The following is a 14,248-nucleotide window of genomic DNA, read 5'->3' as shown; positions in this document are numbered from 1 at the left end:
TGAAGTTGCGTTATTGTCCCTGCGTTACTTTGAAGTTGCGTTATTGTCTCTGTGTCACTTTGAAGTTGCGTTATTGTCCCTGCGTCACTATGAAGTTGCGTTATTGTCCCTGCGTTACTTTGAAGTTGCGTTATTGTCCCTCCGTCACTTTGAAGTTGCGTATGGTCCCTGCGTTACTTTGAAGTTGCGTATGGTCCCTGCGTTACTTTGAAGTTACGTTATTGTCCCTGCGTCACTTTGAAGATGCGTTATTGTCCCTGCGTCACTTTAAAGTTGCGTTATTGTCCCTGCGTCACTTTAAAGTTACTTTATTGTCCCTGCGTCACAATGAAGTTGCGTTATTGCCCCTGCGTTGTTATTGTGCCCCTGTTATTGCCCTTGCAAGCTCCCACAGGCTGTGGGAGCTTGCAGGGTACAGAGCTTGTAGCGTTTAACCATTAAAAAGTTTACCTACCGTCACTTAAATTTTTCCTGCATGATTATTCCCTGCTTTACATACTGCGAATATATTAAAATTCTAAACCATTCTTGATAGGCATTGAAACGGTTATTATGAGCTATCAACTATTGTATATTGTATTGGCTATGGATATTTTAGGAAATTTTTTTATGATGATTCAGTTAGAAATCAATATGTTAACTGGATGTGTGATGGTTAGGTCAGATGATCTACATGGAGGACTGGAAGATGATCTTGTTCCTGTGCACTCCGGTGATGCCAGATCTGGACTCGATGATCTACACGGGACTCTACATCAATGATCTTTCCATGCACGACTTTTCGAGGTAGGTTTCTTTCCATGCACGACTTCTCGAGGTAGGTTTCTTTCCATGCACGACTTCTCGAGGTAGGTTTCTTTCCATGCACGACTTCTCGAGGTAGGTTTCTTTCCATGCACGACTTTTCGAGGTAGGTTTATTTCCATGCACGACTTCTCGAGGTAGGTTTCTTTCCATGCACGACTTTTCGAGGTAGGTGCTCGCTACACATCCGACGTACCGTACGTGTTAGCCAGGTATCAAAGGTATACGTGTTATCCAGATATCTTCGATACTTGTTCATCAATTGCAGGAAGTAATGCTTTATGCAACAATGTTTCTTGCAAATATGACATTATCATTGTTATAGAAACGTTCTAGCATCGTAGTGTTCAATTTGAATGTATATACAAGCATGTTAGTAGATTTCTTTCATTTTCCGTAATTGCAATTGACCGATTTGAATAGCCGTGCGCATTATATTTTGTAGCAATATAAAATGCCCATCGTCGGCGCATGTCCATTGCTCAGCTGAGTATATCAAATGATGTATGCTGATCTCTCCCTGAATTAGAATATTGAGATGACATGCATGCTGTTTAAACTGTAAATGAATCCCGAATTTAACAGCAAAAAATAACATCACTCCTCGGGGACTAGTGTTAAAATCGCTCGATTGCTGATATTGCATATTATTCACAAATTTAATAGCAAAGAAAATGATATTACTCCACGGGGACGAGTGTCAAGATCACTCGATTATGGTTCGCGAATTTGATAGCGAAAAATGTGATATAACTCCGCAGAGACGAGTGTCAAGATCACTCGATTATGGTTCGCGAATTTGATAGCGAAAAATATGATATAACTCCGCAGAGACTTGATGTTGGCCGGGACCCAGCAGTCCGTGGAGCTAAAGCTTGCGCTCGACCAAGAACAACTCAAGAGCAAGAAGCTCGAAGTTTCTATGAAGAAGTTGGACGAGGAGATGAAGCGAACTGACGAGCTTCTTTACCAGATGATCCCTAAACAGGTGCGTACATTGCGACACTTGCTGTTTGTTCTGTAAATTACCCCTTAGTTACGCGCTGATGAAAATGCTCGATTTTATACTATGTGCGTGATGTCATCAACAGTTTTCTTTTGATTTGTTTGGATGAAATCAAGAATGATAGTGGGATCAAGTTTGGATGATAGGGGGATCAAGGTGTTTTTCTGCATTTTGTTTTCTAGAAGATCTCTTTCCGAGTTAACCATTTGCGATAAATCAATCCTGTTGCACTTGCTGATTTTACATCTTTTAACCTATGTTGATCACACCCATAATTATTTGCCATTTTTCTGTTCCCAAATTTCATTGAAGACGGGATATGACTCGTCACTTTCCAATAATTTATCTTAACGTTTGCTATTTTATCTTAAATTGAATGTTTCAGGTTGCCGATCGTTTACGCAAGGGGGAAAATCCGGTAGAGACCTGCGAGGTGAGTGACGAACTTCATCATAGATATAATAGTATTTTATTGCAGTGAGCGTTATAAGGTTTACGATGCTCGTAAATTTAGATATCAGTCTCAAGATTGGCCAGACACGATGAAAGCCTTGATTGGGATTGGTTAATGGATCTTGATGGAGATTATTGGATGGATGGAGTCATAGGACAGGCCTCGATTATTCTTATTATCCTCGAGCCATAAAGCAAAGTTTCTGAAGGGTCTTCGTTGATTGCAGAGTTACCAGTTAATGAAATGTGATGCAAAGCTTGCATTTTTACTTACACTAAGCAAGTCTAATTTCACTCGGTGACCAACCAAGAGAGCAATTAAGGTGCTATCTATGTTCCTCTAGTAAAATACTATGTAAGGCAGATGGTGCTCAGCCGATGGCCCTGAAAACCAAACTTCGATGGTTTGATGTTGTGCGATCTATATTTTTGGAGAACAGGCCAGGACCGGGGAAGAATTAAGTAAGAATGCGTAATTTACTTATTCCGCAATTTCACAATGAATATCATAAATTGCAGTATAAATAAATATAATGAATTAATAAATATGGCAAATAAAATAAATAATAAATATTTCACAATGAATATCAAATGCATGTTTACTGGTGTTGAGGAATGAAATTAGTTTAAACTGTCAAGGACGAAGTCTCATTCGAGAAATAAAGCGTTGTATTGCGTAGGAAAACTGGATCAAATTCTGAAAATCGTGGATATTCGATGGAATTGATGCACTTGAGAACCTCTCAACTCTTGTTATAAAAACCCTTCATGACACGTTCGTCCGCCCATCTTAATTAGGCTTTATATTTTCTCGTCTTGGAAAACCATATACATGGGTAACAACTTTCCTCATAAACATTAAAATAAAGTAAAAATAATTCATTACGTATCGTCGTTCACGGAGATCTAATCTTGCGTTATATATTTAAATTAAATATAGACATTTGAGCTAGTGACGATCCTGTTCTCGGACGTGGTGACGTTCACAGAGATCTAATCTTGCATTATATATTTAAATAAAATGCAGACATTCGAGCTAGTGACGATCCTGTTCTCGGACGTGGTGACGTTCACAGAGATCTAATCTTGCGTTATATATTTAAATAAAATGCAGACATTCGAGCTAGTGACGATTCTGTTCTCGGACGTGGTGACGTTCACAGAGATCTAATCTTGCGTTATATATTTGAATTAAATGCAGACGTTCGAGCTAGTGACGATCCTGTTCTCGGACGTGGTGACGTTCACGGAGATCTGTTCACGCATCACCCCCATGCAAGTGGTGTCCATGCTCAACGCCATGTACTCAATCTTCGACAACCTCACCGAGAAACACTCCGTATACAAGGTGAACTTACTATTAACTATATTAAGTACTATATTATTATTATAAGGTACATACTCTATTGTTAGTGTGAAGTTATTATGTTATCATATTTTGTATAGTTGCTTTTCATGGAGATATTTTCTCCCCCAGCACTTTATTAGCTAATTATTTTTTATTTATTTATTATTGGCAATATTGGCTATTGGTTAATAATTGGTATTAGCAAGTAATGAAGTCGTGAATACTTTTTAATTGATTTTATATCTATTTACTCACTCAAATACCATAGACTAATTACGATACTATATACTAGTATTATACTATACTATTTCACGCGTATAAACAAACCTCAACTACAAGCACACCGCAAATATACTCCTCCATCATTCATACTGCCATCCCTGCTATATTCCTTACATTGTGGCGCTTCTTTAGCCAATATGGAAAATATTGTCCTATACTGCGCCATTAAACATTATTATTCTTCCATAGGAAATAAGAATTCTTGCAAACGTGGCTTCAAACTTTTTTTGCACAGTTTCCTATTGTTAGCTATATGATATTGGTTTCGTTTCCTACTTGGACTTCCCTTCTTCATACTTAATATTAATATAATTTTAGTGTTATTCTGTGTACGTTGTAAGGGTTTGCATCCTGTGAATGCAATGTGCTCATTCTTGATCTATTTGACTTGCTGAAGACGAGTAAATTATTAAATTAGGCCCCTTGAATCCTATAGCCGAACTTTGTTGTTTGAGCATTTGGCTCAAATTTTTTGTTTTATATTCCATTTATTTTATTCTATCGAATCATTACTTTATTTTAATGATGACACCATTATTCTTTAATTTCCAAAAAGTATTATACGCGGATTATGCTAGATATATGTTATGCAATAATGCATAATATTAATATGTCTCCAATTATGCACTTGCATGCTTCATACCAAGTACCTCATCACACACTTCCCCGAGAACTCACGTATCCTATACCGTAACACACTTCATCCCCGTGCGCTCAAGTACCCCATCACACACTTCCTCGAGCACTCACGCATCCTATAACACACTTCCTGCTGCAAAATACGTACCTTCCTCATACATTTCCCCATGCGCTCACGTATCTTCCTCATACACTTCCCCATGCGCTCACGTATCTTATAATACACTTCCTCGAGCACTCGCATATCCTATAACACACTTCCTACTGCAAAATTCGTATCTTCCTCATACATTTCCCCTTGCGCTCACGTATCTTCCTCATACACATCCCCGTGCGCTCACGTATCCTGCTCATCCCCTGGGGGGGCGGCAGGTGGAGACCATCGGTGACGCGTACATGGTGGTGGGGGGCGCGCCGGAGCGGCAGAGCGCACACGGACAGCTGGTGTGTGACATGGCGCTGGACATGGTAGAGGCCATCACGGACCTTAAGGACCCCAGTACAGGTCTGTAGTGCCCTTAGTCTGGGTCCTTATGACCATCACGGACCTTAAGGACCCCAGTACAGGTCTGTAGTGCCCTTAGTCTGGGTCCTTAAGGCCATCATGGGCCTTAAGGACCCTAGTACAGGTCCTGTCTCTTATACACATCTAGATGTGTATAAGAGACAGTTATTGTCCCTGCGTCACTTTGAAGTTGCGTTATTGTCCCTGCGTTACTTTGAAGTTGCGTATGGTCCCTGCGTCACTATGAAGTTGCGTTATTGTCCCTGCGTCACTTTGAAGTTGCGTTATTGTCCCTGCGTTACTTTGAAGTTGCGGTATTGTCCCTGCGTTACTTTGAAGTTGCGTTATTGTCCCTGCGTTACTTTGAAGTTGCGTTATTGTCCCTNAGGACTGTAGTGCCCTTAGTCTGGGTCTTTATTGCCATCACGGATGTTAAGGACCCCAGTACAGGACTGTAGTGCCCTTTGTCTGGGTCTTTATTGCCATCACGGATGTTAAGGACCCCAGTACAGGACTGTAGTGCCCTTAGTCTGGGTCTTTATTGCCATCACGGATGTTAAGGACCCCAGCACAGGACTGTAGTGCCCTTAGTCTGGGTCTTTATTGCCATCACGGATGTTAAGGACCCCAGTACAGGACTGTAGTGCCCTTAGTCTGGGTCTTTATTGCCATCACGGATCTTAAGGACCCCAGCACAGGTCTGTAGTGCCCTTAGTCTGGGTCCTTATGGCCATCACGGACCTTAAGGACCCCAGCACTGGTCTGTGGTGCCCTTAGTCTGGGTCCTTAATGTCATCACAGACCTTAAGGACCCCAGCAAAGGTATGTTATAATTAATCTTGATTTGATATAAAAAGTGTTTGAATGCTAAAGTTCCGCCACTGGTTTTGTATGATAAATGCAATGATTATTTATCACTTTATTATTCACTCAATAAATATCATTTACGTTTCTCAGTATATGAACATTATCGTTGTATTCATTACGTTTTTATATATATGTGATTACAAAGTTGGTAATTAAATCGTTATATCATTTTGAATGATCGTTACGAATATATTGATTATATATTGATCGTTATATATATTATATTGATCGTTACGATATATTGTACGATAAATTCTTGTATATATGATGAGTTGTAAGTTTGTAACAAGATGCAGGATTTAGATATTCTATAATAATATCTATGCTGAATGTAGGTACGTATTATGATACGTATAGTGCAGTATTACATAACACGTACCCTGCATTATACGTGTACACCAGGCAACCACTTGCGTATCCGCGTGGGGGTGCACTCGGGGATGGTCGTGGCGGGGGTCGTGGGGATGAAGATGCCCCGGTACTGCCTCTTCGGGGACGCCGTCAACACGGGTTAGTACAAATTTTTCTTCGTCGTAAATAGGTACTGCTTTAAATAGTTACCTATAAATAGGTACCTGCTTAAATAGGTACCTAGAAATAGGTACTTATAATAGAATTTATTATAGTTACTACCTTAAAATACCAGTATTTGAATTCCTGCGTAGTTATTTTCAATGCGTCAGCTTCACAAGTTGCTATTTGTTTCGAGTGTTCTCATACATTTATATATTATTCTTATATATACAATCTGTCGCATTTTTCACCTTTTATCATCGAAAAGATTGTCGTCTTTTAGCTATGCTATTTTATATCTATTAACCCTACGTCACCATGACTAACATTCCCATTTTTCTGCTAACTATTGATATGAAAACATGAATCTAATGCAAAGTTAGATTGACTAAATTCTCGTGTTACCTTTTCGTATCCTTCACCTTGTATGTAATTTCGTAAATAAGTACGTTACGTTTGCATCAAATCTGTAAAAAAAATTATTATCTTTCTCGTGAAGGATTTTCCCTTCGGACGACCGGCCTGTGGTGTTTTGAAGTTAATTCTTTGATTGATCATCGCATTTTAATATCGTTTCATATTTTAATTGGTTAGTAATGGATTAAACTGTTTTTATGTACTGGTCTTGGCAATTAAATAAGTTAATTATTATATTAGTCAATACGCGAGACATATTCAGTGCAAAGGTCTATTGATTTCAACCTCCATTCAGCGTCTTTGTTGCTCAGGGATGCGAGAGTTTGATTATGTTGAACGTAATCAACTGCTGTGTGTCGGCGTAACAAAGGCTTTCATTATTGCTAGAGAGCAGTTCTATCTCCCTCTAATCATATCTTCTCATCATACTTTTCTATGATACTATGTTCTCTTTATTGTGTCTTCCCATAGTCGCATCTTCCTTGTACTTCTTTCCGCTTCCTCATTTCCGTTTAGACTCAATAGATAGCACATATACTCTCACTTTTGCCTTAATAATAATAATAATAATAATAATAATAATAATAATAATAATAGCGGTTTCAGCGTTTATTAGGCCGTAGGCCTGTCGCCGATTCTTAACATCGCAGAACATTCACAGATTTAGTGGTTTCCCGTTTGTTGTTTGCTCAGCATCACGCATGGAGTCCACAAGCGAGGCGATGAAGATCCACATCTCGGAGTCGACGAAGGAAATCTTGCCCTCGGGATACAACACGGAGGTTCGGGGAGAAATCACCGTGAAAGGGAAAGGTGGGAATTGAGTCAACGTGTAATTTCATCTGTGTGCTCTTATTATCTGAATATTATTATCTGAATATTATCTGAATATTAGACTTGCATATTACGGTATCTGAAAATGCTACATTGGTTTTCGCTTTATCAATGAACTGTATATTGATGCATCGTGCTAATGCTGTGTAACAATAAAGTGGTATACCGGAAGTTGATGTTAATCCGTTTGTGAAAGCCGCCGACTATCGAAACAGTCGATAACTGCGTTAAATTATTTCAAAGCGCCCCAAATCACAATAAATACGCATAAAAAACACCAGAGCCTGAAAAAGCGCGGGTACTTTTCACAATCGTTAGGGGAGTCGCGTCGGTTTTCGAATTTTAGTTTATTTTCGAGTCAGGATTTTGCCGAAATCCGCGTCGACTTCCATTTATTTTGACTTTCCAGGAGGTTTGACAAGGTTAGTAATGGCGATGGAATTCTATGCAACTCAGAAAACGAAATTCAAATGGCGCACTTTTATAGCGTCACAATGATAAATCTTGAAAAGCATTAAAAATAACAAAAATCCTGCTTATTTTCTCGGACAATTTTCTCTTGAATTTCAACTATTCCTCGAATAGACCCACTCTTTCCACGTCTCACGCAACATGAAGACCTACTTTTTGCAGTGTCATAATGAAAAATCTTGAAAAGCATTAGGCGTAACAAAATCCTGCAGATTTTTCTCGGACAATTTACTACTGAATATGAAGTATCCCTCAAATTTCAGGTGCACGAGGCCCACTTTGGGCCCCTTGGACCTCTCGTATGAGGCCCCAACTAAACGCTTCCCTCATCAAATAGACCCACTCTTTCCACGTCTCAGGCAACATGAAGACGTACTTTTTGCAATGTCATAATGAAAAATCTTGAAAAGCATTAAACGTAACAAAGTCCTGCATATTTTCCTCGGACAATTTACTACTGAATTTGAAGTATTTTTCCAATAGACCCACTTTTTCCACGTCCCAGGCAACATGAAGACCTACTGGCTGTCGTCCCGCGATGGTCGCGAGAGCATCAAAGGCAAGTACGGTCCCCCGCAGTTCGCGACCATCGATGGCCACGAGCGGCCGCCGTCGTCTGCGTCGCGCGCGTACTCGCCTGTGACGATGGAGGAGGTCGCTCGTCTGTCCCGCGCCAATACGCCTGTGCCGGGCGCTGTGGGTGGTGCAAGTGCTCCGTCTGTGGGCGCTGGATGTAGTGTTGCAAGTGAGTTCTTTTTAGCGCTTTTTCTCATTTATGGAAAAATGTACTATAGTGCTCGCCATGTCCGTCTGTCCGTCTGTCTGTATGTCCGTCCGTGACTTCGCGTTTTCGTCGACGAGAAAATGCGCTCTCTGTCACTAACTGCAGTGAGTACTGGGTTTTATTTTTTAAGACAATGAATAGTGTTGGGGTAATTCGTTTTATTTAAGGTTGGACTGTGAAGAAGAGTATTAAAAAAAAATTCGGGTGGTTAATGCAACAAAAAATTCTTAGGAATGCAAAAAGCGATTTTGATTTCAATTCAACAATCGTTGAAATTTAGAATTAATGTACGTTTTATGGTAATTAAACATTAAATTACATTAAATAAATACGTACATTAAATTTAGAAATTTAATGTACGTTTTATGGTAATAATTTAATGGTTTAGAAACGTGTCTTGCGACGACCCTCTTCGTATTTCATATCTTCCTTAATTTAAGTGGTCTTGAAATCCTGTTTTTATTCTTTTATGACTTTCTGTCTCTAGTCACATCCCTCTTTGTTCTTCCCTGTATTATAAACACTCAGAGATCTGTGTGAGTCGTCCTGGCAGACCATACATTTTCTTCTATATTGCAGTTTCGATCTGTTGTCTGGTTACATGCGGTCTGCACGCAATCTATCTTGCATCTTGAAAATTATTTGTCAGTACTTTAACTTTTTTTTGGATACGCGATTTACTGAAATAATAAATAATGTCGGTTTAATTTTTGTTAGGAACTCCAATGGTTCACATTCGAGTGTCTTGAATTGGCTTTACGGTCAAGCCAGGTAATGGGCATGGGCAAAATGGGTAGATATGTTACATTTGAATTGCAGAACGGAACACCTGTTGTGGACAAAATTAATTACATTATGTATTTACCTGCAACTAAATGGACCGCGCTCAGTTATATTGCTTTCATATATCTAAATAAAGAAGTTTGCTATAAATTCTGAATAAAATTTATTAAACTTATTACTTATTCACTGAACTCTCTCTTGAATGCACACTCTTTTTGCATTTTGAGAATCTTGTCCTATGACAGCTGTTTATTAATTATCAAAATATCTCTTAGTCATTATTTTCTTCGTCCCTCGTTTGTTTGCGCCAGACATGATTCGTGAAGAATGCATGTCTTATCACTATAATGCCTCTGATTTATAACAGAATGTAAACAAAATAAAATAACCAGGCTCTTACAAAGCTTTGATTCAACTTTAATGCGCCTAATTATAGCATTTTAACGCTCTAAACCTAAAATTTTATCAAAGTTTGATTCCAGCCAAACCTTTTTGTTAATCAGCATTTATCGCACGTCAACGAATTGCCATGACAATTCGAATATAAACCTACAATTGTGGTAGTTGTTCAATTCTGTTCGACTTCATTGGACGTGTAACATGAGAACGTGTGGTTGAGTCCTGTGAACCAGAGCGTGCTTGCCTCTTCACTTCCCTTTCCAGAGCCTGTCATTGTCATTCCGGAACATGTGGACTGATCTTCTGTGCGTGCAGGTATGTGTACGTCTTCTTGTTTTGCCACAACCTTGACGCACATCAAAGTGTTGACCAATCCAGTCACAATTGAAAGTCACAATGTTGCGACTGTCACAGTGCGACTGTTTAATTTATTGTTTAGGTTTATATTGCTTCTTGATTAGTCTATCTATGGATTTTCTTTGCCGTTCAGAATCAAGAGCATGAGTTTTGTGGGGAGTGTGTATTGATCGTCAGCATGGAGCATTTACCATTTTACAAAGCACGTGGAGGAAAAAATTGAAAAACGAGTAAAAATACGTGTAACAGGAATGCGATGACTTATTTCATCTAAAACTTTAAACTTTTTGAATGTCTCTTGCTTTCTCTGTTTGCATGTGAATGCGCTTTACTATTAAGTTATAAACTTAGTCTTATCTTTAAATATAGGTATTGTGATTTATTTAACCGCTGTTGTACTTTTCAGGGCGCGTTGTTGTCACACTCACACGTTTTCATACTCATAGTGCACATTCAAATCATCTCATCTCATGCCAGTTTTAAGGCATTAAATATAATATTCATAAATATTTCTGCGAATAACTTACATAGTCATTGGAATGCAAATCTCTTTTTTTGCATGATATTTCCACAGTATGATTGATAATATACTTCTGAAGATATTGTCTTGTATTATTTAAAATTTATTACAATTTCTAATAAATCGCTGGTAATTATCTTTCATTCAGTTACAGTATATTACGACTATTCTTTGATCATTGATGAACAATTGCATTATATTCAGCGCATCCCGTGCAATCAGCGTGCAGACACAGAGACGAGCCAATATTGCTCGCGTCGGGATACAGAGTTTCTTTAGCTACACCATTATATAGATTTGCAAAATTGTTTTTACTGTACGTGTAATTTTCTGTGTTTTACGGCTGGCACGTATAAATATATAAAAATATGAAGTAGCAAATGTGTTTATAGCACTGTGAATAAAAAAAATGTGTGAGCACTTTGAATATAGGTTCTGATCAAGTGTTATCGTGTCGGGATATTACTTTACATTTTAATACAATTTTATTTTTAATGATTGAATCGTGACGCATTAAAAAGCGTGGGTCATCGTTAACGAGAGATTGACCGGGTCGCTTTTTAATGTGCATAACCTCAATTTGAAACCATTGCGATCGCAGGGCAAGTCTATTTGATTAAGACAACGGCATTTTCAAACCCGGGGTATTTATATTGCGAGCCTTGCGAGCAACACTGCCTTGAGTCGCTATTTTTCGAATAATTCGACTAATGGGCATGATCATCCGCCAAAAAATATTCTCAAACTTTTCTTAGTAAATGGTTTTTGTTAATGAATAACATTTTCTTGTGTGTAAATGAAACTAATTCTCTCGTCAATTATGAACAGAGCGGCGTTTCTCGAACGCCAGCTTCGGCACGAACGGAAGCATTGGCCCCAGCGACCACCGTCCTTCGGTGTCGCTTAGCACGAGCTCGACGCCCGTGCCCTCGCCGCCCTCCCAGGTGCGCAAAGACGCGCCGGCCCCGCCACGCAAGCCTCCCGTTGTAAACTTTGCCACCGCCACCGCCGCCGCCACCGCCGAAGACGACGTCGGCCGACCCTCGGTCGTCAACTCGCACGGTTCACAGACCATCGACGCGTCACAAGTCAAGTTCACGACGGGCGGCAAGAACAGGACCATGAAAGTCATAAAGCCCAGCATGGATCGCTCCCCATCCAGATCCTTCACCTCTCCTAATGGAGTTCGGATGGTCGAGCGTTCCACATCCCCTTTTAATATCGAAGATTACCCTGGTAATAGAATCCACAGTAACGCGTGTACACTTCTTTGAAAATTCCAGCGATATCTTCGTCGGAAATTTACAAATCAATGTAGAGGCAAGCCACCGAACATTTCATCGTAGTTTAAAAACCAAACTGTCTTAGGGTACGCACACAGTGAAAGCAGGTTGCCAGCGTGCTGGTTACCTGCTCAGGCTGGCGCCTGAAAACATAGAATACAGAAGCTTATTCGTACAGGTTTTCACTGTGAACACTTACATTATTATCATATGTTCATTCTTGTGGCAGGTTGGAGCAGGTTGCCGGCGCGGGCAAACCTGCTTTCACTGTGTGCGTACTCTTAGGTCTTGTAGCTGTGCATCTCGGTAGAATTCCACAGTGCTATATGTGTACGAAAATCGCAATTTACGTTGCCACACTTTTAGTTTTTGAGTACTTGATGTTTAAACGTTCGGCTGATTGGCTAGTATGGTTTAGCACAATAGATAATGCACCGCTCCATTGTAGCGTGCACCTGCCCGTGTATATTATTAAGATAAACAATGTGCATCCATTGTGGTGTTTCTGCAAAACTTAGACAGATCGCAGTTTTCGTCGAAGTTTTTGCATTCGTCTAGTCATCGTCAAGATACTTGCATTTTACGAAGTCTTCATAGAATTGCAGGCTTGCAACGTATTGAGGTTACCATTAGACTACGATTTTAAGTGATTAGAGAGTTTATAGATCTCTGTTTTAATAAATAGGTTCACTAGAGATTGGTATAGGATTTTTTATTTGCTGTGCCTTTTCGCAAGCTTTTCTGCACAAGTCCCGGACTAACGAATAGATTAGCAATATTTTGTGTCTGAACACCTCGTAATTAGACTTCAACGTGTGTTCTGTCGACTTCCTTTGCTATCTTCTTTACTTTAAAAAAATTCATTTTATTATTTTATGTGAAATTATTTTAACAGATGATCAACATAGTTGAGCTTCAAATGCCCAAAATCTATAAGGTTTCAGCACCGTTGAAACGTTGGTTCAGACCATCATATAACCGAAATTATTTGACATAATAGAAATTATATTTTAACATTACTACACGTATATTCTTCAAATCTTTTCCTTCATCGTTCCTCCGTCATCAAACGAATTACGCTTACGCAGAATCCATACTCAGAACCAAGTATTTATTTTATATAAATAATATTGGTATGAATCATAATTAATAACTCATCATAAGCCGACAACATCGAACATCAAAACGCCCATTAGCAAAACAAAAACGTGTTATTTTAAATGAAATTCATTTTTGGTTAGTGTAATACTTTAAGGTAAAGTAACTACCCAGTTAATCAATGCATAAATGTTGTTCGTCCTCTAAATCTTGAACTGAATATTAAGGTCCTGACTGAAAACTCGTTTAGAAATATAATATGTATGTATGTATGCAATATATAAATATTCTATACATCCAAGCCCACAGAGTTGATAGCACTCGAACATAGCGTAATGCATCTATAAAAAAGTTTATTTTATATGATAAACGAACATACCAAAGACTATATAAAGTTGTGATAATAATCCCCTGGTTATATTATCTCATTTTCCTGTTCGCGATAAATGGAATAAGTTGCTATGTCCTGTAATTGTGAAATTATCTATTTGAAATGTAGGCGTACCGGCTAGATGTTAGTCTATTATTATTCTATTACCATTACCGTTGTCGATAACTGTAATTAAACGATAACTGTAATTAAAATTCTCACTCGACATGAATTATTCAAGCTCGAAATTATTGAGATTTTAATGAATGACTTTATTTTGTTGGTATAAATCTATCGAGTAGTCAGTGGAACACGCAGCTAAGATTTATTTTAAATTACTATAATTTGTGGACGTGGAAAGTGTCAGTCGTAGATGACAGAACCAAAGTCTAATTCAATATTATGAAATGTGTAAGTTATAGAGGATGCGTGAATATTGAATAGGATACTCGTCCATAAACGCTGCAACACGCATGAAGGTCTAGAGTAAAATGGGAGAAATAATGTGACGGATC

General features: G+C 38.8%; 1 protein-coding gene and 1 long non-coding RNA gene across 2 annotated transcripts in view; both read left to right on the top strand.

Annotated features, from left to right (window-relative positions):
• Positions 1 to 12,256, top strand: part of LOC108682535 (soluble guanylate cyclase 88E) — a 21,360-nt gene extending 9,104 nt beyond the window's left edge. Inside the window, exons 7-15 of the mRNA XM_047880481.1 lie at positions 660 to 786; positions 1,636 to 1,792; positions 2,196 to 2,243; positions 3,465 to 3,611; positions 4,905 to 5,037; positions 6,307 to 6,414; positions 7,528 to 7,647; positions 8,645 to 8,884; positions 11,811 to 12,256. Of these exons, the coding sequence (XP_047736437.1) occupies positions 660 to 786; positions 1,636 to 1,792; positions 2,196 to 2,243; positions 3,465 to 3,611; positions 4,905 to 5,037; positions 6,307 to 6,414; positions 7,528 to 7,647; positions 8,645 to 8,884; positions 11,811 to 12,256 (1,526 nt within the window). The remainder of the gene's footprint in view (positions 1 to 659; positions 787 to 1,635; positions 1,793 to 2,195; positions 2,244 to 3,464; positions 3,612 to 4,904; positions 5,038 to 6,306; positions 6,415 to 7,527; positions 7,648 to 8,644; positions 8,885 to 11,810) is intronic.
• LOC125177891 lies at positions 8,839 to 12,387 on the top strand. The gene is made up of 3 exons (XR_007156707.1): positions 8,839 to 8,884; positions 10,370 to 10,420; positions 11,811 to 12,387. It is a non-coding gene; the product is annotated as an uncharacterized LOC125177891 (long non-coding RNA).
• The last annotated feature ends 1,861 nt before the right edge of the window (positions 12,388 to 14,248 follow it).

Source organism: Hyalella azteca, unplaced genomic scaffold (assembly GCF_000764305.2).
Source record: "Hyalella azteca isolate HAZT.00-mixed unplaced genomic scaffold, Hazt_2.0.2 contig5438, whole genome shotgun sequence".
Classification (NCBI taxonomy): Eukaryota; Metazoa; Arthropoda; class Malacostraca; order Amphipoda; family Hyalellidae; genus Hyalella; species Hyalella azteca.
The sequence above is the reverse complement of the archived record's forward strand: the minus strand, read 5'-3'. Positions and strand labels throughout refer to the sequence as shown.